The sequence below is a fragment of the Phlebotomus papatasi genome, chromosome 3 (assembly GCF_024763615.1).
Source record: "Phlebotomus papatasi isolate M1 chromosome 3, Ppap_2.1, whole genome shotgun sequence".
Lineage (NCBI taxonomy): Eukaryota > Metazoa > Arthropoda > Insecta > Diptera > Psychodidae > Phlebotomus > Phlebotomus papatasi.
In genome coordinates this window covers 89,113,436-89,139,246 of record NC_077224.1, presented here as the reverse complement: position 1 = coordinate 89,139,246, position 25,811 = coordinate 89,113,436, and the positions used below count along the sequence as shown (strand labels likewise).

Here is a 25,811-nt window from a genome sequence, read left to right as displayed (position 1 = left end):
TTTTGACTCTTATTCTACTTTTCTTTTCGCTTTTTTCCAGCATGGATTACGTCGGCTTGGGTTGCTGTGCGCTGGCTGTGACACTTTACCTCAACACTTTGGATGCCGGATTCGTCTATGATGACAGGTAATACAAGTCATACAATTCTCTTAGATATACATAATCTATTTCTAAAATCTCTAGACTTTAGGTTAACTTAGGAAAATCTACTTTTTAAACATTGAATTTAGGGGACTTTTCTTCAGCAAAATGTGACCATTTTTGAAACTTTTTAATAATATTTGAAACAAATTCTTTTCTAAACGTGAAATCATTTTGACAGCTGTCTTTCGATTTTAAGTTTCGAAAGTAATGTTTTTGACGGGTATTTGAAAACCCATAAAAACACTAAAATATCAAATTATGAAAATAAAAAAAAATAGATTTAAAATATTTATATTTGAAATAAACAAATATTTAACAAAGAAAATATTTTATTATGTGACTATTTAAAACCACTAACCCTAGTATAATAATAATTGCATAACAGGTTAGAAGAGTGTTTACTTTGAATAAAGTAGTATACGTTATTTTGGGAAATGTAAATGCGGTTAATGTAAAATTGGCGTTGGCAGAGCTAATATGAAAGAGAAAATGCTTTTTAGTGACATTTTCATTTAAAATTTATTCGTCGAGAGATAATATGGAATTAATGAAATGTGCACCGAGAGCACCATATAAAATATTGTCATTTCTCCCCCGTGTGTACTACCACATTGTACATTTATTGTTATTTTCCCATTTCCTACCACATACACCTCCAAGCGAACACCCTCATGTTTGTTTTTCCTTTTTTTCTGAAATTCAATGATAAAAATTTATCCATAACTCCGATTTTACCCAAAAAAAGCATTACAGTAATATCCGAAAAGCCACATTTCAATCATAAGGGTCAGAAATTATGATTCCGTCATTCGATAACATAGGGGTTTAACTGTAGCCATAAAGATAGCATTAAAATGTCTCACGTTGTTTATTTTAAAGGGAAAATGATAAAAAAAGAAAAAGAAAAATAACGATAGTATGGGAGGGTAGGAAAGTTCATGAATGTTTTTTGAAAAGCGACATTCTTACCGATCTTAAAAGAGTTTGAAAAATTCGAAGATCCATTTGAAAAGCTAAAAAAAAGACACATTGGTGGTTGCGTTCAGTAATAACCTTTCGAAGAAAAAAAGCCACTCCAAAGCCAGGCCAAACCTGTTCAAAAAACTATCGGAAACCTAAAGTGCAAGTTATTATTATTTTTTTATTTATTTATTATCATCTCTCTATTTCTTTTTTGTTCATTTACCCGCCGCTTTAGAGTTGATTGCGAGCTTATTAGTGTGATATTTTATAAATTTTACCCACCTAGTTCGAAAATTGAGTATGATAATTCGAAATTGAATTTGAATTTTTCGACCATCAACGACATTTTGTGCAAATAGAGTTGTATTTACCTTTTATCCAAGACACTATTGGAGAATCAAACTATACTTGTGTTTGCACCCATTAGAGGGAACGATTTTGTTTAAGCCGAAAGACGGCGCAACGTAATTACAATAAAAATAATGCCAATAGAATAACTGTCGAAGAATAAGTATTACGCAATAGGGAGATGACCTCCTTTCGGGTACGTCAGGGATGCTGATCCTTTAAGAGATCAAACAACAATGTTTTTTCGCCAAAGCTTTCGACGCTACAGTGCGCCTTCTTCAGTGGCTAAAAAATAATTATCATATTATATTTCCATCAGTTTCTGACTAATCCGTCTCTAAACTTAAGTCTGATTACTCCGGATTACTAACGGATTACTCCGCGGAAAACTGATGGGAAATTACTCAAATCATTATTTTGATTATAATTACGTTAAGCCGTATCTGCTTAAATCGTAAGTGTGTCTAGGGTTTTAACGTTCATTGAATTTAAATTCTTTACAGTAATACATTACAAACTTTCTTGGCTTAGACAGAGTAACTATCCAAGACAACTACTTGGCAACCAGAATGCAAATCAAGAAAGAAAATAAATCCAATTTTAACAATTTCAGCGGGATGTCAGATTTTCCGTCCGCTATTTTGAGTAAAAACTTTGCTTGAGAGTCATGCACAATAAGTTGTATTATTTGCTGAGGTTCTTAACAAAGTCATTTACTTCAATCCTAACTAAATTTCATGTCCTCAGATCGGGCCCAAACTTTTCCAAAATGTGTTTCGCCACTTCCTGATCACGAATACACAGTGGCGACCAAAATAATAGAATCAGCTCTGCAATGACCCCTATTTTACCTTTAGCATTTTTGTTTATTCCAATTAGTTGAAATAATTTTGATATAGAAATTTTCAAAAAATTACCTTACGTCAAATAAGTACACACGGCTCTTCTTTATCCGGCACTTCATTATCCGGGTGACAGCTGCCAAACGCTGGCGGTTGATGTATTCAAAACGATTTTTTACGAAGCATGCAGTTTGTCCAGAGTGAATTAATGTGTTATATTCATTTTATCAAAGTTTTTGACACACAATCGTGCTACAAAATGAAACATAAACATACCACAAAGAAAATTCTGTTGTTTTTCGACAGAAAACAAATTCCTACAACAGAAAATATAAAAAAACGTTGACCAGATTCAAAAAAACCAAAATGTCATTTTGTCCCCACGTCAGCCGGATAACGAAGAGTCGAGTGTATTGTTTTGGCCGCTAGAGGTCTCTATTTTTCACAGAATACATCAATAGTGAAATTTGGTTTGAACAACACGATAGGACCACTTTCATTTAAATTAAAGAATCCAGTCAATAAATCGAATAAGTTTAAGTAAGCCATTTTTAGAAACCATAAGTGACAGTTTTCCAATTTTTTCAGCCGAACTGAATTTCACCATTGACGTATTCTGTGTAAAATAGAAGAATCTAGCGGCGAAAACAACCCTTATTCTACGATTTTAATAATTTGAAGATATCTGCTTCAGAATTATATCAACAAATTGGGAAAAAATATAAAAGTTAAAAAAATATAAGCTTTGCAAAGTGATTCTATTATGTTGGCCGCCAGTGTATAACTGGCTAAGTAACGTTCCCGGCTGGCTGGGCGATCTTTGGAGCCTAGCTTTCGAACTGAGGAAAATATAGAAGAAAAGGCTATCGGGAGAAAATTGGTAATTTGACCCCACCTCTCCTTTAACCATTTCGGGTACCCCCTTTTTCGTTCTGTTATTAACTTCACTCCTGTGGCATGGATCGGGATTAAATTTTGTTATGTTATAGCTCGGCCTTAGAGCTTTCGATCAATATCGAACTTAAGGTCTCCTCATCCGAGTTAGAATAATCCGACCTAAAATTTTCTTAAAATGGCCCTAATCAAAATTTTAAATAGACCCTCAAATATTAATTATTTTCTGACTACAAAAAACAGCACTTTCAAGAGTTGTAGTTCAATTGACTCACCCTGTATATTCACAGGATCTGCGTGTCATTAAAGACATGTGGTGAATCTATTCTTTCAACCCTCTAACTTTCGTGCAATATCCACCGTCGGTATGCCATGTTGCGTCTAAAAATTTTAAACATATTGAACAGAATTTAAATTGTAGGGTGAAGTTGTCTGAGCTGAAAATTCGTCACACCCGGCGTTCCTTTCACATAAATTTCATCCATTTAATGTCTCCATTCATGCAAATATATTTTATTGTATGAAAAAGAGAAATATACAAATTTTAATAGCACTACATTAAGCTCTAATCTATTGCACTTAGTTTTGTATGAACACCCTCTGAATACTATGTCACCCCGAGGATCAACTTGAATGTCATAAAAGGATTTTACAATTTTTTAAAATGAAATATTTTAGAAGTTAAATCTTTTTTTACCAATTGTTGTAGATTACTTTAGCGTTGACTAAATAAATTGAATATTGAATGTAATTTTTGCTCGAAATATTGTAAATTCTTTAAGTTATTGAACAATATAAAATTCTTTTATATATGCTCATTTAAAAAATTTATATGTATTCTATGGAAATTTTTAAGCTTGCACGGTAAAATAGATATTGACTCTTTGGGGAGGGTGGGGCAGTTTGAGGGATGCATGATTTTGGAATATGAAATTTTGGGATAATAAATTATTCTTCATAAAATGTATGCAGTCCATAAATATGTTGCTAAAAACTTTAGCAGCCCTAAACTGCCCACAGTACAAAAATCTTTCACAAAATTACATATAATAATAATTGCATTTATGATAAAAATGTATCGCTAAAATTTAGTGATTTAAAAAAAAGTTAAATATGCTTTGAAAGTCTCTCAACATCAAGTATTGTACATAATGAGGGTTGATATGTGCCACGAATAACTAGCCTTATCACGTATTTTAATAATAACATTTATTTCATTTTTACTATATACATTGTACGTGTTCTAACATTAACATGTGCCTGAAATTGAAGTTGTGATAAAGATATAGCAGAGAACTTCTGTTTCTTTTCATAATTATCATAGAGTAATAAACACCTCGGTTACGTGAAAAAAATGTATAAGTCACTTTTTCACAATGGTAGTCGCATGTTAAGTCTAAAAACTTATTTTAAATAATGTATATTGCTTCAAAATAAAAAAAAAATTCATATTTAGAGGATTATTATCCTTAATAAAGTCTTTAGAATTCCTCTATGTATCCTTCAATAAAGTACAGTCAGATTAAAATTCACTGGTATTTGCAAGAGTTCTTTAAATTAGGATATGACCAAACAAACCCAATCGTTGCCTGATAACTTTTATGCGAGTGAATATAAATATTAGGATTACCAAGTATTGTTATCTAACTGAACTACCAAGAGTACATTTTATAGATATTGCATAATATATTTACATATATATATAATATATGTTTCCAATTTAATTACCATTTTCTGTTTAATAATTTTCAAGAACACCTGCTACCTATTCGATCAATATTAATTTATGTCTCATTTCCTCGCGTTTAAATAACTTCATCTTATTTTCTTATTGGCTGATTAAATGTCCCACCCTGTAATGCTATGATTTAAATTTCATATTTTATGGCTGCAATTTGGAATTACCTCCTGTCAAGTAGGAAGTGGAAGTACCTCCTGTGGGGTTTTCCCAAGAGGAAAGACATTCAAAGGTTTGCTTTGAAAGCCAAAGAAGAGGCATCCCTACTTATCGTTTCAACCGCATAGTGGCTAAATTATTCCTAATTCGAATTTCGAAGTTTTTCAAATGTCAGAATGTGTCAAATGGTGTCAAACTTCGCTTTTTTGTTGTAAAAAACAAAGCACAATTAAACTATTTACATCGCTGCATTAGATTCAATCTAATGCTGCGATGTAAATGGCCTCAATGGGTGCAAAACACAAGTAAAGTTTGATTCTTCAATAGTGTCTTGGCTAAAAGGTAAATGGAACCCTATTTGCACAAAAAGTCGTTGATGTTCGAAGGATTCAAACTTAGTTTCGAATTTTCATACTAAATTTTCGCACAAGGTGTAGAAAATTTATTAAGCATTACACTAAAAAGCTTATAAAAAAGACACTCAGTGATTATGGAGTAATTAAATAATACGACATAAAGTAGTATGCGTAGCAAGGGCCAGATATTAGTCGAAAATTCGTATACACCATTTCTAGCACCTCCGAAATTTGTATGGAAAACGTAAAAGCATTCCAAACTTTTGAAAGTGCTGTAGGTGATTTCCAGCACTTCCTGCACTTCCAAGAACTTCCAAGCACGTCCAATTTAGTCCTGCAGGACATTCCGCTACATGATTATCAGCACTTTTCCTAGTATTAAATGCAAAGCGAAATCATTTAATTTTTGAGACTTCCACTTCCGCAGTACTTCAATATTAGTGTATAGAAATTCCAAGGTAATACCTCCCTAAGCGTCGTTGTTTTATGTTTTTCCGGATAACAAAGTGAAGACTTACACGTTTTAACACTTGAGCGCTTCGAAATTCGAACGGGATGTACTTCTGTGATCTTGCAGAATTGTCAAGAAGTAAGATTTCTTTGGATTTTCGAATAGATCTTCGAATTTTTCAAACTCTACTTGTGAATGGTAAAAATGACTCTCATAATAATCCTTCCTCAGTATAACACCCTTCATTTGACAGCTTCTTTAGTGTAACATTTCGCAAGATCTCTCAACTTAATCCGAAAATTTAGTTCGAAAGTTTAAAATTTAATTTGAATTTTTCGAATATCAATGACATTTTGATTCAGTCCACAAATACTGACTTTTTTAAATTGAAATAACGCCAAGGACGGTTGAACTCAAAGTGTTTCTTGTAGGGGTTAGGTGAAGAAAATGAAGTTCTTCAAATCGGTCTGTGATTATAAACTATTCCTTTTTTGTTGCTTTTAGAATATTACCGTATAAAATGAAAAATAAATATGAAAGAGAATGGAGATTTATGAGAAAATCGAGCACTAGGTTCAGTGTGGGAAGGTAAACAGTTGTAGATTGAAAAAAAAAACCAAAAGAAAATACAGCAGAAACACGAAACGAGAAAAAGGATGTACTCCTATTTGTATACTCGAAAGACCTACGGCTAAAGTCGAGAAAGGTTTTAACGTAAGTGATCAAAATATAATTAGCCTAAATTACTCTCAGTTTCCCACTAAGGCGTCTCTTGGCTTAAGCCGTAAGTCTGTCTAGGGCATTACGGCTTAAGCCGAGATACGCTTAGCGTAATTACAATCAAAACAGTATTATTAATCGTATCGAGACACTTTATTTACTATTACAATTTAATCATTCCAATGTGCCCCGTGTTGAAAGAATCTGCTGATCGTAGATCGCCCAGAAACACCTTCCCCGTACTGAATGCTTTTTCTGTGCCCCTGAAGATTTTTGGGCAGAGGCGGTGCGTTTTATTACGTTTTATCACGGTGAAAAATCTCTTTTCTCGACATTCAGTTTCTTACACTGGGCGGGACTCGAACTCACAGCTGTGAGAGTCGAGTCACAGATCTCGCCGCCCAAGAGCGAACAGTCTTGCCTATTGCGCCATTGAGATCCCCCATCAAAATAGTGATTAAATTACATTCCTATAAATTTCCCACTAAATCGTCTCTCGACTTGAACCGTAATGCCCTAGATACGGCTTAGTGGGAAACTGATGGAAATTTAATCTAATAATTATTTGCATTATAATTACGTTAAGCCGTCTCTCGGCTTAGGCTATTACGGGTTTCAGACCTAAGGCTTAGCCATAAGGCTTAACTTTTCTAGATTATTATCAGTCGAAAATTTTTGGGAAATTTTGACTTTGAAATTGAACTATTAAAGGGAATTAATTTATTTGAATTAGAAGAACAAATTAAACTGATTGCTATTTAGGTTTTTGAGACCTTCGGAAACTAGGCTAAACCTCTAGTCTGAAGACGGTCTATACGTCTGTCCAGCACAATGCATAATCTTACGTGAATGTCGCTAATTGTTTTGAAAATGACGTTGGAATACATATAAGGATTTGGAAATACAACCCAACCGTTCGAATTTCAGGAACTAGACTATCTTTGCATTTTAGCAGAGACACTTTAAGAGAACCAAACTTTGAATTAAGCCCAATCTATGAAAGCACTTATTGAAAGCAAATTTAAAATATTTAAACAATGAAATCTGAAATATAAAAATACTTTCGAACTCTAATTTTCACTTTTGCGCTGTTGTTTTTTAAACCCAATCCGAATTAAAACTAAATTAAATGACTATATACTTACTGATATATCTTTGAGTTGGAGCAGCAAATATTATTTCAGCATGAAACAAAAAAGAATTTTTGTAGCCATTGAACCGATAAATGGTTTATGTCTCTGATAAGTGTTTAGCAGTTTCTCTGGTCAATAATATTTAGCGACTAATCGTTGAAATTTCATTCGAGACGAACTTTGCAGACATTATTACTTATTAAAAACCCAACTTTCCTCTAATTCTGATTTAAAATTCATTACAATGGGGTGACATTACTAAATAATTGAACAGAAAAAATTAACTCACATTTGACCCTTGCCGTATAAAGCTTCAGCTTTGAAGAAATTAGTATTTCTTGTCACAAAGCTCTCTTTCTGTTGGGACTTCTTTTTTTCTTCGAGTTGAGATCTTTGTAAAAAATATTGAGCTTTCAATATTCAATCCACGTTTCATGTTTCTGTTATCCTCTTGGTTCAAATTCTCATGGGCTTTTGCAAGAGAAATTCTCTTTAACAATGTTTTTTGCAGGAAACATTCAAGCAAAGCTACACTATGCTTATGAAAAACTTATCCTGAAAAATAAATTATAAACCAAAATATTGAGTTTTATGCTTTATTTGCGAAATATTAATTTTTCATAGTGTGAAATATTTGTCAGATTCCTATCATATTCTCTGATTGAGATTTTTTGGTTTCCACATTGGACATTTTGGAATTAAAAAATCTTTTTTTATTCCTCAATAAGAAATAATTTTAAATTTTTATAATGCAAACAAATTTCAGGGTAAATTTTGGGTGAAAACTTATCGTATAATAATAATATTGCAAATTGTACGTACAGTTAAAGAATCTTGATAGACAGGTGGATTAATGGTCGAATGATTTTCTACAACTTTTTGTTGAGGAACTTCTTTTGCACATCCAAAGTTCTTTTTTTTCTTATCGATTATACGGATATTTCTTCATTTACCTTGTTATAAATATTTTAAGTTTTACCGCAATTCAACTCTCTTCTTCAAAGTTTTGGAATTATTAGTTAAAAACACGCTTGAGAAGTCTTTCTGTATAACTTTTGATTTTGATCGGATGATATCAAGGCCTTGAAAATGATTGAAATATAATTTAATTTACTATTTACAGAGAGTTAGTCAGGTGTAATTCACATTTCACAAAGAATAAACTTTAAATGCGACCTTTCTATATCAGTTTACAATGGATTCTTTTCATTCTTCCTGTGAGTGTCCATGATATTAATACTAATTTTAAAAGATTTTAACTGAAAGAAACAGAAACTTTTGAAAAATACCAGTAATATGCTAAAAATTCTGTTGAAACTTAATCACTTTTTTTTGCAAGAGAAGACTTTTTTCAAACTACATACACTACATTATGTTAATGACCATATCAATCAATTATTATGAATGTGATACGATGAGAAAATGCATTTCGCTGAAGGATATTATATTCTGAAGTGAATGCAGTGAAAAAGGGACTTGGAAAAACATGATTGATGTTCTCTCCCACATTTCTATTCCAATGGAAAATTCTTTCGAAAATTTTCACTGAGTTTTCCTTTCTATATAATATCGATAATAGCAATTATGATTGAATAATTTTGTCGATGACTGCAATTTTAACTCAACACAGAAAGAAATTTATTAAACTTTTCATAAAATTTTGCTTTAAGCTCTCTGTATATGATGTGAATTTCGTCCTTATTTAAAGGAAAACCAGACAATGGGAATAATGTGACTACAGACCAGAGGCAATATGAGAATACTGCATAGTAAAAGGTTCATTGAGGGTATTAATGATGATAAATGGATATATGTAAGACTTTTCTTTCTCTCTAAATCTGTGTCCATCTCCTGGCGTCTTTTGCTTTCAATGGGTGTCCGAGGATATTGAATAGAGCAATTACATCAACTCACTCTCTTCCGTATTGTAATGGATTTAGAGGAATTGAATCTTCGTCACAAGATCGACAATCCCATTAAAATTTCCAATACCTAACGATCTCGTTGCGAATACAAGGGAATGCCGCAGAGCTATAGTGAATAGGAGAGAGTCAGGAATGAGAGAAGGTATAGGATTTATATATTGGGATAGAAACTCAATTGCAGTTCATCTTGAAGGGTGAACAATCTTCTATCTCGTACACCCTCTCTATTCTCATTTTCTGTCACATCGACCCATGCTCAACTTAGGCATCTGCTCCTGACATTTTCGCTGCAAGCTTCCCCTTAAATAATCTTCTTAATGGTATATTGTACCATAATACAAAAACGCCCTGACCTCAATCTTCTCAGTGCATTTGACACTGCAACAGATAATTTACAGCAATATTTCTTGATATTTCATATAGATTATCCTTCTTACAATTACATATCGACAGCTAATTCATAAAAAAATATATATTTGAGCGACTTTGAAGGGCTTTACTCCAAGAGACTTAATACGTTACTTCTGGCACTGAGAACCATATAAACTTCCGTAATATTTATGAGGATTCATTTAAATAATGAAGCAGTATTTTTTGAAAATACCAACTGAGGAAATACAAGAATTTTCTAAGCTCTGAAATGCTGTTATAAGAATCTATAATACTTTATACCTTATAATCTCAAAATCATATAATTCTCATCATAACTCTGTGTCAATGCTTAAAGGCACCCCATTTGAAAGGTATCCTACTTACCCCTATCATGCGTACAATTGAACCAGTAGTTCAATATATAGAACTTATTAAATAAAACCGATTCAGTATTTCAAGATCAAGAAAAGCTTTGAGGGAAAGGGAAACTTTTTGCAGCTTAAAGGCGTCTACACATTGGGAGCACTTTTCGTCAAAAATTGCGTTTTTGACAGAAATTTGACGTTTCCCCCTACACCGCTGCAGAGAATTTCCTTCAAAAAAGCAATTTTTGACAAAAAATTCTGCCAATGTGTAGAGGCTATAATACAGAAAATCAAGTCCAAGTTTCATGTTCTTAAACTGAATTCCACACAAGCCAAATCAATTAAACCACTATGTCAAAAAAGTCTTTTATTAGGGTCTTTATCCCATTCGACAAAATTCTTGGGAATCCTTGGATTTTCCTCTGCATGAAAATGAAAATTTAGTGGCAATATTTATAAAGCTGCCCCGGTTTGCTTAGCTAGGTAGAAAGTTTGTCCACCTACGTACGACTCATTCTCAAAATTAATTAAATTAAGCTAATTCAAAACCTGCTCCAAATGGAAATTTTTCGCTATTCCAATTGGAAACGTCACTGTTTTCATGATAAATTCAGTACTAAATTACTATTATTCATATATTTTCTATACCACAGTTTCATTATTTAGTTAATTTTGCTCCAAATAAAGCGAAAATTCATTCCATCCATTCGTCGCGGTTTCACTTACATTGTTTGTCTTCAATTAGAAACATTCCTTTGTCTCCATTTGGATTAATTTGTTTCCAATAGAAGCATTTTGCACTTATGTGTTTTTCTTGTATTTAAGAAGTTTTCCAATTATATTTAAAGAATTTTCACTAAACTGCAACATTCTAGAAGAGTCAAGGAGAAAATTTATGTAATTCTCTTTAGAAAAAATGTGAACTTAATGTGTTGAATCTTCTGTCAAAGTTAAAGCGTCTTGAATTAGGACATTTACCCTAAACCTAAACACAACACCCGGATACAACAATTTTAACATCAGTATTCATATTCAGATGTAATATTTATCTAATTGTTTTTGTTTGTAGGGGGTATCATTCGTTTAAAAACACATTTTATGCAGTTTTTTGAGTGATATTTTTTGTGACAATTGGAAAACCATTTTTTGTGGACGATGCAGACGATCAATTAGGTGTGAGTATAAGAGAATCATACCTATTATATTCATCGGATTTTCTTAACTACCTGCAATCAGTCTTACAGAATCTGCTCATTCAGTAATAACCCTCCTGTAAACGTGACCCAAAACAGTCTAAAATCTTCATAGTCTGTGGTCAATAATTTTGACTAACACTTTTCCAAAGCTGCAAAAGTTCGTCTCTCCCGAACTGCCAAGGTAGTAGACTTTTTGAATTTTGAACGAAAACACAATACAGCCCTATTCGAGCAAAAAATTTTTACGATAACTATTAACCCTGATAAACCCTCTATAATTTTTACTAGTTACTTTTTCCAAAAGACACTTTGAAGTGTGAAAAAAATACCATAAAATATTGCGCAAAAAAATTACATAGTAAGGTCTATTTTTTAATTTCTCTTCTTTAAGGAAAAAGGTCTAGGCTCTCAATTGTTTTAGGAAATATCAAGCAATTAGAATATATGGATATTGATTGAACTTCGAAAGCTTAAATTTGTCTAAAAAACGTTCTTCCATAAAAAAATATGACAGTTTTGGTAAAGCTTTCATTCAGAACTTTGGAAAAAATCTTAACTAACTGCAATGCAAAGCTTTTTAATAACAATAAGAAATGCTAGAGTAGCAATTTTAAAAATGGCCTTATGAGATCGTTAGGGGGAAGTGGGGCACCTTTGAAATTAGGATTTTTCACCTATTTTTAAATAAAATTGAGCCTTATTGTGATATAATTTAGCTGCACAAACAGATTGAGAATCTAAAATATATCCCGCTTGATCTCAATTTTATTTAAAAATAGGTGAAAAATCCCAATTTCAAAGGTGCTCCACTTCCCCCTATAAGAAATTTTTAGCTTAACGATATACTTCAGGGGAGACAAATTATAATTTAGAACGAATTGAGAGAAACAAGGACGCGGCGTCTCCACAAGTGTGATAGATAGCACTCCTGATAAGAGAAAACAATTGTTTGGCTAATTCGTGTTATACAAGAAATAAATTAAACAAATAACGAACGAACAAATACTCGATAAGTTTTTTTTTAATAACCATTCCCGTTTCGCTACTCTCTGAAAGCGCAAGAAATAAATTCAGTCCGCCACCCTCAACAGACTTGATCTGAAGTGTTTCAGGTTGTGAAGTGTTGCGAGGAGCTTTTTCAATGGTTGAAAGATAAAAAGTGTCAGCCGCGTGTGACTCTGACCAGGTGCTTTGGCTTATCACGGCAAACAGCGAAATCTCTCCAGCGAAGTTTTCCATTCACCATCTGTATACAAGAGAAGCAGTTAAAACGTATGTAAGCACATTCATTGGGTGGATATCTTCAATAAATTCCCACACTTTTGCCATCCTCGCCGACACCCTTACACAGGAATTTCCTTCCGATTGAACTCCTCTCAACGGTGAAACAGTCTCCCTGGCGCAAAATCGTTCTTTAAATCAGCAATTATACCATTTGCAATGATTTTAACACTGTAGAGAGAAACATTTGCTGATTCAAGCGACGAAATCCCATCGATTTCGTGGCTCGTATCTCCCATAGTTATATATAACATGTATTCGAATTTTCGGGGGAATGTGTTGCATGAAATAAGAGTACCTATTCTCCTCTGAAAATCTCACTCTTCTGCAATTTCCCGCAGAGTTCAAGTTTTCCAATTATATTGTACGATGAGAAACGCGCGCGCGGAAACATGAAATTCGAAACGTGAGCCAGGGATGGAGGACACCACATGGACTTTCTCAGATAATTCTACAATTGGTGTAATATGAGAAAAGCATTCTCTCATCTTATGAAGTCAAATTACTGTTCTCATAGCAATATTTCACCATATTTTACATATAACGCAATATTTTAGATTAAATTGACATGTCTTGCTGATATAATTATAATATATCCTGTAGAGGAATTCTGTAACATTATGATAATGTCATATGACAAATTCTCGTAGTAAATTCAGGAACAGGACATCATTAAAGTCTAGTGAGAATTGAGAATCGAATGACTATTGGAAAAGCTCTATAGAGCTCATTGTAATTAATATGAATCGAATTTTCAATTAGTTCCATTAGTTCCTTCGCATTTACCACATAAAATAATTTTGAATTTGTCATATGACATTGTCATACTGTTACAGAATTTCTCTACCTGGTAATATAAGGGCGGTTGCACATCCCAATCTAGCGTTTTGATGTTGTCCTAGTACTAGGCCATAATGTGCAATAGCATGGATTGTTACCGTATTACAATATCACTCATAATATGTTTTTGTCTCATTTCGCTCATTTTTAAAATAATTCAGGGTCCAAATTGATCAATTGTGGTTCTTAACGATGGCCATTGACAGTTTCACTTGATCATACCAAACGCTGAACGCTTTCTTCTTCCCGAAGCGATTTAGCCATTCTACCGATTGTGATACTTCCGTTGAATGAGAGTTGCGACACCGACGTTTCCTGTTTGTAATACTCGGACTATATCCATTTCTCATCATCTGTGCCAATTCGAAGCTGGAAACTCTAAATGCAAAACACTTTTGCATTTTTGTCCTTCATTCAGTCAATTCCTGTAGTAGCACCCATTTTACTTCCTTTCGGTTTTTCTATTCTTCGTAAATGCTTAGAAATACATTTCTGAGTCACGTTTATTGCTTCAGAATAATAATTTGATCATCTTTATCTAGCGATGCATCTAGATCGGCGCCATCAATTGTTTTTTGGTCCTTTTGCCCTTTTGTGTCAAAATCGCAAATTCTGAAGCATTTAGACCAATTTTCACAGATGATTCTCTATGGTTTATGTTCCTTAGAGAATCTTAAGCAAAAGAAGTGCCCTATTTGAATTTTTTTATCTTAAAGATGGCCTTTACCGATGCAATCTACCATGTCTGATCTACCATGTCACGAACAGGATGGGGTAAGTCACCCTTATTTGCGGTATTTGGAAAACGAGTCACATCTGTTTACAACTATACATCACCACTATTAACACTAAACCTACCAAGACCCGGTCAAATTGACCGGTTTAAAATTAACACGTATTTAAATGGTACCTTTTCACTATCAAACTTTATCAATTTCTTAAAATATGCATGTATTATATTTTTCAGTGTTTAAATTTTAATTTTTTGCTCTTTTCCAACACAAATTTGTTGAGTATCCTACCCTACTATGGTTTGTCATTTGACCGAAAAACGACCAAAAACAGTCGGTAGGTTTAGTGTTAAGAGCCTTTTTATTGGAGGTTAATCGTATCGGAATACTTTATTACAATGTGATAACGTTATATTGCTGTTGTATTCCGTGATGGAAGAATTTGCTAAGTCCATGTGTTGACTGCCCAGGAACAACTTCCTCGTAGTAGGGATGCTTCTTCCATGATCCCGAGTTTTTTTTAGCAGAGGCGGTGCATTATACAGTGAAAATGCCATTTCCTGACATTCGGTTGCTTGCACCGGGCGGGACTCGAACTCACAACTTTCCGAGTTGAGTCAGAGATCTCGTCCGCCCAAGGCTCAACGGTCTTACCTTTTGCACCACTGAGATCCTCTTTTATTGGAGGTGAATTGGTAATTAATAAAACGATTGCTGATACAAACAACCATAAGTTTAAAATCCAAAACTCTAAAAATTATATACAGATAGGGGAAGGTACTCTCCGTTTGAACGTTCATGCCTTCGAATATTGTGAATTTTCTTTAAGTTTTCCTAAGAGACTTAAACATTTCTATTAAATATTAGTTAGCTTATTGTCAATTATTGATAATTATGTGACAATCATGTGGAAATCTCTTAGGAAAAGTAATAGAAATTCACATTATTCGAAGGCATGAAGGTTCGAAAGGAGAGTACTTTCCCCTAGATAGTTCTTTATTTTAGAGTTTGAGCGCTATAATTGGATCATTGCATTGGTGAAATTCAAATGATATGACATGGGGGAAAATGCCAATATCAAAATTAATGTCCTTCAATCGAACATTACATACAATTTTCTTTTCATCACGTACACTTTTACTGTTCCACCAAAACGCAATTAGAGTTACGCCCCAGAGGCATCCTATAATATATCCATATACGGCCCATGTCTAGACTCATACTCCATTTGCAGTATAGGAGAGAAGCTCAGAAAATAAGCCGAAGAAAAGATCCACAATTTGTGGCAACCCTCAATTTGCGCGACTACCAGATAGGGAAAGCTTTACTCAATATTCTGGTGAGGAGGAGGAAGTAGATAGGGCACCAGTTGGTGAGCATAAGGCTCCACTTCCGGACAGTTTCTCTCTCTCCATTGCTGTACGATATTGTGTTGTTTGGCACACATTTGAAATTTATTTGATGGACGTGACCGTGAAGCATCTTCAAGAAAGACTACTTTTCTTGACTTGTGCAGAGAATCAAAGATTTACGTGAAAAATATTTTCTTTTTCTCAATTTCTCCATTCACCAGACAAAAAGGAGCTTTTTCCCCCATGTAACATTTTCTTCTTATCTCAATAGATGAAGTAACTTCAACCTTTCAATAAAACATAAACGAAGAAAAAGGGGGATATTAGTTACAAATTTCTCTATTTATTATTGACTCATTTCTATAAATTTTCTCTTGCTTTTATTGGTTCTTAATATGAGCTTATATACTTGCATTTTTCCACAATTACTGGGAAAGAGGATAGAACTTGATACACGTTCTCTTTATTTTTTTTTATTTTGAACATTTTCAAATAGACTCTGAGTAGACTTTTACTTTAAAAGCTTTTTGATAACTGAAAAAACTGATATGAAAGCAAGAAACGACGATGTACTTCTGAGAGGAGACCGAATACCAGAAGTCGATATCTCTGACCGTTTGGCCTAATTGAGTTTGAGTAACACAGATAATTAAATACTTCAATTTTTCTGTTTTCTTTTGCACATTCCAAGATTTAAACGAAATTAAATTTCGAAAGGTCTCTTGTATTTCGCGTTCGCGAAAGTTTATAAAGTTTATACACTTTCCTTGCCATCCCTCCGTAAACCTTCGGTGACACTCAACTGCAAACTTCCAACCGTTTTTTTTCACAGTCGATAATCTCAATGGAATGAAGACGGAAAAGATGACGGGTGAAATTGATATTTTCTTTATTATGGATTAAATGAAAATCTCTTTTAATCCCCCTTCTAAAAGTTTATGTTATGTCCTTCTTCCTCCTTAGCTTCTTTTCCAATAAATATGGCTATATCATGTATTTGCCAATGAATGGTAATATATCAATAAGAAAACAATTGAAACATGACATAAAGATTTTTTTTTCCATAAAACTCATAACAAACTGAAGGTAAAACTTTTTATAATGATATTAGCACGATTGGTACAATGACTATTCTTCCTACAACAAAATATTGAAATACAGGTTGCGTGAAAATTTTCCCATGGAGTTTTGAAAGTTTAGTGAGATGAATTGGTTGTAAATTTATGTTTCAATTTATTTCATCTGTTGGTGTTGAAACCATACGCGATCAACTTTCTGCTACGGAATACAGAATAAATAGCTTAGTCAAACTCAATTTCAACTTTCCCCTCTTGAGCCTCCATCCTCATTTGGCATTCATCTAAAATTGCTATATTGATTAATTATAGCGTAGAAAATTCACCATGCTGTATTGTATAATATAACATTCAGTAACTTCCTGCATGTCAATCCCTTTCGCGAAATTCCCCACGAATACATATATATATATTATATTATCCATATAAGTATAAGTTTCGTGGATAATACCGCAAAGGGAAAAGGGTATAATTGTATCTAATATACTCGTATTTTGTGTTGTAATAATCAAATTGTCTGATGCTAATTAGCACAAAGGTAATTTGCTTATTAATTTAATTAAACATGATTGGGAGATGTTGAACTTTTAGAAGGTTATCAGACAATATTTGGATAGAGGAGTATTTGTTCCCATATACGATATCATTAAATACAATTGAATGATAAATTTAAATATTGGAAGGAGCAATAAATTATGTTGGATATATACATGAATGCTTTCCTCAGCCGATGTCATATGACCGCAACGAAATAATATATCACTATTTAATCACCTTTCAATGTTTGTTTTAGAAGTCATACTTTAAAGATTTTAAAGCAACCAAAATATTAACTTACAAGATAAATAAATTAGAAGATTTTCAATTAAATTCGTACTTTATACAAAAAAAAATAAATATAGGTTTTACTTAAAGAAAACCGTTAAATATCTTTGAAATCGGTGGCGGCCAAAATCCCGAAAGCCAAAATCCCGAAAGCCAAAATCCCGAACGCCAAAATCCCGAAAAGGCCAAAATCCCGAAAGCCAAAATCCCGAAAGCCAAAATCCCGAATTTTCAAAATCTTAAAAGGGATGAAATTATATGGAGGAAAATGTTTAGAATAATTTCCTAAGACACAGAAGATTTCCCTTTGCCTCCAGCAAGCGCGGATACAATCGTGGGAGTAGCTGTGACATTTTTAAGAATTCGGGATTTTGGCCAATTCGGGATTTTGGCTTTCGGGATTTTGGCGTTCGGGATTTTGGCTTTCGGGATTTTGGCTTTCGGGATTTTGACCGGGACCCCTTTGAAATACTGATAACAGTTCACTTTTGCGAACCAGTGAAACATTTTCTTCTCTCAGTAAGGCCTTATACGGCCTTCAGACCTAAGGCCTAGCTTCACTTCACTAATTTCTTATCAATCAATAACTTTTGGAAAATTATCACTTAAGATTGGACAACATAGGAAGGTGATCCATTAAATTTTGAAAAACCAATAAAATTGTTTGTTATTTTGAATTTTGAGACCATCGGAAACTGGACTAAACCTAAACTAAAACTGAACCAAAATTCATATAACTTGTTAACAGCGTTTTTGGTTACATCACTGAGATTACTACGACTACTAAACGTACTCTTAAAGGGCTTAATATCTTGTACACAAATTTTTACACAAAATTCTTATTAAATTCTTATTCAAACTAGTGAATTAGTGGCTCTCAAAATGAACCGTGAGCGGCGATCGGCAAAATTGTGCCGATCTGATGCTAAAGATCGACAAATCGGCACATTATTTTGTTAAGAAATCGAGAGATTGGCACAGTTTGGCCAATAATCGATAGATCGGCATGATAATTAGCAAAAATCGGTAGCAATACGATTTTAGCGAAGAATCGGCAGATTTAAATGTCAGTCGGTGTTACGAAGAATGGCGTTCGTTTAAACTCGTGCACTGAGAAAAAAAGAGGGTGCGATTAACTTTTTTCCTTAGAACTTTAACAATTTTAGGTGTAAAAATATATCAACATTTTTTAATGTTAAATTTATACTTTTTTAAAGGTAAAATTAACATGAAAAAGGGTAACTTTAACCCCTAATACACCTAAAAAGGGTAATATTTACACATATTTTGGATCAATACTGCAGGGTAAAATATACATTTCCGGAATGTTATTTTAACTTTTTCGGATTTCTCTCAGTGTGCAACAGTTTTCGAAATTCTACAAAATTTTGTGGAAATTCTGCAGAAATTCTTCCGAATCGGCACATGTGAGTGGCACAATTGTCTATCTAAGGGGTGAATAAGTGGCTCTTAGTATGAACCGTGTGCGGTTATCGGCAAAATTGTGCCAATTTGGAGGTAAAAATCAAAAGATTGGCACTATTATGCTCAGAAATCGTCATATAAGCACAATTTGGCCAGAAATCGACAGATCCGCATATTGAACATGCCATGTTCATTCACAAAAATCAGCAGATCTGCACGATTTAGCAAAGAATTCGTTTAAGTTTGTGTAACATTATAAAATTCCTACAGGTAATACCAATGAGTGAGGTAAATATTAACATACTGTATTGGAAACATTAATTTTGTAAACTTATTTGCGGCAGACCAGGATGAGATCGACAGATCGGCACTCGAGTGAACCGAGCGGCACAGTTATCTATTCCTTGGTTTTGACCATTGACAAACAATTGTCATTTGACGTTTGTTCGTTTGCAATCGTTGATTGCTCATTTCTGCTCTACTTGGTATATAACATACACACTGAGAAAAAAAGAGAGTGTGATTAACTTTTTAAAAATATATCAATATTTTTAATGTTAATTTTACACCTTTAAATGTGTAAAATTAACATGAAAAAGGGTAACTTTAACCTATAAATCTCCTGAAAAGCATAATATTAACAACGATTTCGGATGAATAATGCAGGGTAAAATTAACATTTCCGGAATGTTATTTTAACTTTTTCGGATTTCTCTCAGTGTACCAATGTACTGGGATATGGTAAACCAGATCGGCGAAAATGGCGAAAATCTATTAATAAGTCCTAGAATTAAAGGAAAGCTTACGAAGAGCAGAGTGCGAAGTCACGCGCAGCGATAATATCTGAAATATGTAGGACAATTCCTAAATAATTATTTCTCGTCCTAAAAATCTTTTTTTTCGAAAGTAATTCCTGTGTGAAACTATCCTACATTCCCCTAAATTTGATGATTCAAAGAATTTTTTTTTGAAGATGTGGAAAGATGGTAAAGAAAACTACAGATGTTATTGAAGATTACAAGAAAGACTTACGGTCCTCGAAGTTCCAATGTCAAAATCTTTTACTCTTTATTGGTAGATCAATCATTTCGTTTAGAAATTAAATAATTATTTTCTCTAGTGTTCAGATCTATTAAATATATAGCCCTCTACACAAAAAAAAGACTTGGGGAAATCCTACACAACTCTTGAGGTAATCCCCCAGCTCCTTATAAAATCTCGTGCCGGTAGCTCTTATCGTTTAGCCGGAAATGAGTATTTCTTGATTATGGGGAAAATGTCATGAAGGACTTCAAAAGATATGGACAATGAAAAGGAAATCTTATGAGTGAGTGTATCAATTAATTAGCAATGTCTTGTAGCTTTGAGTCCCAGGAGGTTTTCATGTTTACCTGTCGTCACCTGTCATGAGTACCTGTTGGGGTGCACTTGATGCAATATGCGTGAAATAATTGATGTGTCACACACCCATGCTACCTTTCCAACTTCTTTGAACGCCTGTCTCGTGTTATGTGGATGCGTCAGGTAGCAAGAAGATGTTGCATGATGTTGGGGAGTTAATTATGGGCTTGACGATGTGACGATGACATGTGTTTGTGACACATTATACCAGATATCCTCTATCTTCAGGGATTTTTCTCACACCGTTTTAATAAGCATAAAAAGAGGGAAAATAGTGAAGAAGTTGGGGACAATTTGATAAGTTCTGATGGGGCATGCATAGAATTATATACCGGTGATGTTATGTATTTCCTGAGCATAAAAAAAAATCTTAATATAACGAAGGAACATCCCTGTTTGGAATCATAATTTTATTTATAGAAAACAATGCTGCTATAGTGAGCTTTCAATCGATTCTAAGGGATGGTGTTTTGTCTTTGCAGGCGTGCCGTGCTGGGGAATCCAGACGTACTGACGTCGACTCCCTGGCGACAGATGCTGGACAATGATTTCTGGGGCACGCCACTAACGGACTCTGGCTCACACGGTTCCTTCAGGCCGCTGTGTGTCCTGAGTTTTCGCTTGAATCACCTGCTGGGAGGATTCAGGCCCTTTGGCTACCATCTGACTAACGTACTCTTGCACGCCGTAGCCACGGGCCTGGTTCTCAAATTGGCACGCCAGCTTTTGGCACCGGGATGGGGACCAGCAGTAACTGGTGCTCTCTTTGCTGCCCATCCCATTCACACTGAGGCTGTGGCGAGTGTAGTAGGTCGAGCAGATGTAGGTGCCTGCATCTTCTACCTTCTGAGCTTTCTCGCCTACATGCAGCATGTGGAATGGCGGGAAAAGAGTGATCACAGGCACTGGGCTGCCCTTGTTGGATCCTTCGCAGCAGCCAGCTTAGCAGTTCTTTGCAAAGAAACTGCGATAACAGCACTTGTTATCTGCGCTCTCTATGACATCCTCAAGGCACTATCAGGATTCCATGATAAGGTAAGATTTTCAATCTTTGTGATTGTTCAATCTTTAAATTATTGAAAGATTTCTGGGAATTAAACAATTTTTCGGAACACTAAAACTCTGTGCGGCCACCGCTAAATGCGCTAAAGTTGACAAGATAGTTTTTACAATTTCAAAAATTAATAGAATTACTTATGTCCTAGTTGTATTTATGAAATACGCTTTAATGCTTCAATTTGATGTTCCCCATGATTTTTCTCAAGTGAAAAACATCTCGATTGAAGTATACGTTTAAATTTAAATTCAAATTAAATTTAAAAAAAAATAGAAATATTTAAATAACAGAAAATAGAGGGAAACACTGACACCTCTATTGGTTTTCACATTTTTATTCTCTCCTTAAATTCCTTAAGTATTGAAGGAACTTTGATAAAGTATGAACATACTTGGTCATACTTGTTCCTACTTCCATAATTGTTTCCCAAATACTCATTGCAATGCCACAGACTGAGGATTCTGACTCTGACAATTGTGTATTCTGCAAAACTCTGCCAGGACTGTCTTTTTTTTGTTGTTGCTGAAAACGTATCATCGGGCTGAACTGAACTATTGACCTCTGTACCACGTACAGAAACTAATTTGCTTCATTTCCCATGACAAAATCCGCCATGGCGAAATGGGTGAGAGAGATGGTGCTGTGCAGAACACAAGCGAGCTACGTGCTTCCAATTTGTCTAGAAACTTACCCACTTCCATCCGAGCCCTGTTGAGTCCATTTAAGTGAGTCTCGGGAGGACAGGGGAGATACCATGATCTACTCCCACGTGTTTATTTCACTTCCCTCTGAAGTTTCACTTGTCTCCGAAATTGATCTCAAAATTGTATTCTCACTCTGCATTTTGGCTTTTTGCTTAATAATTTATTGCAAAATGTGTGTCATTCTCCTGAAAGTCATATCAATTTAGTTTTAACTGCAATAAGTTTGCAATTTAACTTTCCTCTATACCAAATTGCTTCATGTAACTTGCACATGAAATTGTGTAAAGGTGAAGACTCGAAAAAGGATGGAAAAGCATCCCAGCTTCGCAAAATGCTCGACTTTGAAACGGTCACAATAAGGTTAATGTATTAAATACAATTTTTCCTTCAATTCAGAAAAGTAGACAGGGTAAGCCTAGTGATAAGTCTCCTTTCGCTTATGATTTGTGTGATTATTAATTTATGCATAAGAATCCCCTAAAATTTCCTAAATGTTGAATCAGTCCATAAATGATGGCGCGGAATTTCTGAACCGTTTTGTATTGTCAAAATCCTTCAAATGTTTAGAAAAGGTTATCACATCCGTGTTCATAATACTTCCAAAATCTTCGAAATGTATAGAATTAGTTATCACAGCCTTTAAAAAGTTTAAGACAGTCTTCCAAAATTATCAAAACGTTTAGAATTCCTTTCTAAAATCTTGGAAGCGTTTCGAATTGGTTGTCTAAGCTTTGAAGTCTTCAAAACAGGCTATAACAATTTTCAGAACGTTTGAACTAATTTCCAAAGCCTTTAAAATGTTTAGAACAGACCTCAAAAATTTTCAAAGCGTTTAGAATTTGTTTTTAAATTCTTTGAAGCATTTCAAATTGGTTGCCCAGGCCTTAAAGTCTTTAATACAGGCTGCTACAATTTTCAGGACGTTTAAAACCTATTTTCAAAATCTTTGAAGTGTTTAGATCAGACTATCAAAATCTGCGAAGTGTTTAGAATCTGCCGTAAAAATTTTTAAGATATATAGAGCAAGCTGTCATAAGCTTTAAGCTTTTCGAAACTTTTATCAAAATATTAGAAAACCCTGGTATTGACTTCCAAAGCCCTCACAAGGTTTGGAACTGGTTGTTAAAATCTTTAAAATATTTAGAACATGCCTGAAAAGATTTCAAAGCGTTTAGAATTGGTTGTTAATATCTTAATTATTTTAATTAAGTTAATTATTTCGAATTGGTTTCTTAGGCTTTCAAGTATTTAAAACAAGCTGTAATAATTTTTGGGGCGTTTAGAAATGATTGTCAAAATATTTAAAGGGTTTATTATAGATTATCATAATCTACGAGGAGTTTAGAATATGTCGTTAAAATGTTTAAAAAATATAGAGTAAGCTGTCATATTTTAATATTAGAAGACCCTGGCATTAACTTCTAAAATTTTAGAAAAGTTTAGAACTGTTTGTCAAAATCCTTTGAGAGTATATAATCGGTTGTCAAAACCTTTGAACTGTTTAGAACAAACCCTAAAAAAATCCAAAACGTTTAGAATTGACTGTCAAAATCTTTGATGTATTTTAAATTGGTCGTCATGAAATCGAAGTCTTATGAACAGACTGTTATAAACTTCGGAACATTTAGAATTTATTTTTGCTATGTTTGAATAGTTTAAAATGGTAGTTAAAATTATTAAACTATGTTAAATAAACTGTAACTACATTCAAAGCGTCAAAACCTGCTGTCAAAACCTTTTATAATCTTTTATCAAAGTATTTGAAGGCGATAACATGGACTTTCAAAATCTAAATCTAAATTTAAATTTAAAAATCTAAATCTTTTGTGTTTAAGCAGGCTATGAAAATTTTCTAAACATTTAGTTGTTATTCTTAAAGTCTTTGAAATATATTAAATGTTGTTGAACCGTTTAAATCGTTAAGAATATGAATTTGATAGTTTGAAATTTCAAAGCTTGACAGCAATCTCTCCAGCCTGACACTATGTTCTCTTCTTCTTCTTCTTTCTTTTTATGTTTTTGGTTGTCGGACTCAATCAGGTCCATATAACCACTCACTGACACTATATCTTATAGGGATTGTTAAAACTGTCAAATTCTGAGCATTGTCCTGTCAACGTAGATTTCCAGGGAGTACCGAATTCGTACTCCTTAATGAATCTAAGCTCCCTCTGTTGATATAATTTTGCAGTAACTAACATTTGTTGCTTAAGAATTTCACGTAAAAACGACAAGATGTGCTCAAAGCAGTCTTTTCTATTCAATCCACTCGAAATGTCCATTATAAATTCACAAAAGAAAGCAAACAAATACTCCAACCCTCCCTTTCAAGTTGTTGTCTTGTTCTTTTTCAGGAGCTTTTTTTTTCAATATTTCCTAGTTTTTTTTAAAGGAATAAGATGAGAGAGGAGAAAAGGATCATCATTGGTGGATTTGATCAATTTAAAAGTTTTTGTTCAAAAGAAGGCATGGGGCGAAAGAGAGATCAAATAAAATTAGGCACAGAGACAGAAAGGCTCAAGCGGGATGGCAGACATTTCCCGGGGGCACAAAAGAAGAGGAATAGGCAAAGAGCTCCGACATGGGGCATTGTTAGAACTTTATTGGTATCCACGTGGAATGAGAATCATCAATGAGATGCCTTGAGCATCAATGAATATTTTCTTCTTTCTATCCTGGTTCACCCTCCTCTTTTGCTTTTCATTCGCGCTCATGGGCTTGTAAAAGGTGGATGAACGAAAAAGGAAAGATAATAATGACGAAAAAAAGGACGGAAGAACACAATATTGGATGTGCTCTCGATTCAATTTGTTTAAGGATAGAACACATTATCAAAGACGATAATGCTGTTGAAAACCAATAAACACGTTATCTGTTGCTAATTCCACAGAAAACAACTCCAATTCCATTTGTTAGGGTTGGAATTTAAGAATATGAGGGCGCCCTACATTTTCGCCTTTCGCATTACTAATTACATTATCCAAGTTCCATAGTAATAAAAACAGGTGCAAAAGTTGGAAACAGAAAATCCCATTTAGTTGTTTTTTCAAAATTATTAAATACGTCTTAAGGGTAGTTTAAGTAAAATTCTTGTAACACCTTGAATCTTTACTTTTCATTTGGATATTTTGCAGGCGTAGGTTATCTTATTGAAAAAATTGTAAGATTTGTAACTCCATTACTAAAATGAGATAGTGTAGAGAAATTGATTTACAAATTTGAAAGTTTCAAATTGAGAACAGTTCCCAGCGCCACCCACGGAGAAACACTAAAATACAGAAAGATTGAATAACTAAATAATGCAGAAGAAAAATTTAAAATTAATAGAACTTCGATACGAGGAATGAATATTATGATATTTTGAAGAGAATTTTCAATAATTTTTCTATGATATCTTAAACTTAAAAAATTAGTAGGAGAAACCTTTGCAGCTTCGTACAGAAAATGAAGTCAATATTTCAAGACTTCCTATCGAATGGTACACAAACCGAATCAATTCAAATATAAAAAAT

General features: G+C 33.7%; 1 protein-coding gene across 1 annotated transcript in view; it reads left to right on the top strand.

Annotated features, from left to right (window-relative positions):
- The window catches only part of LOC129806301 (protein O-mannosyl-transferase TMTC2), a 203,710-nt gene that overhangs the window by 12,988 nt on the left and 164,911 nt on the right, over positions 1–25,811 (top strand). The window contains exons 2-3 of the mRNA XM_055854773.1: positions 41–127; positions 21,021–21,573. Of these exons, the coding sequence (XP_055710748.1) occupies positions 41–127; positions 21,021–21,573 (640 nt within the window). The remainder of the gene's footprint in view (positions 1–40; positions 128–21,020; positions 21,574–25,811) is intronic.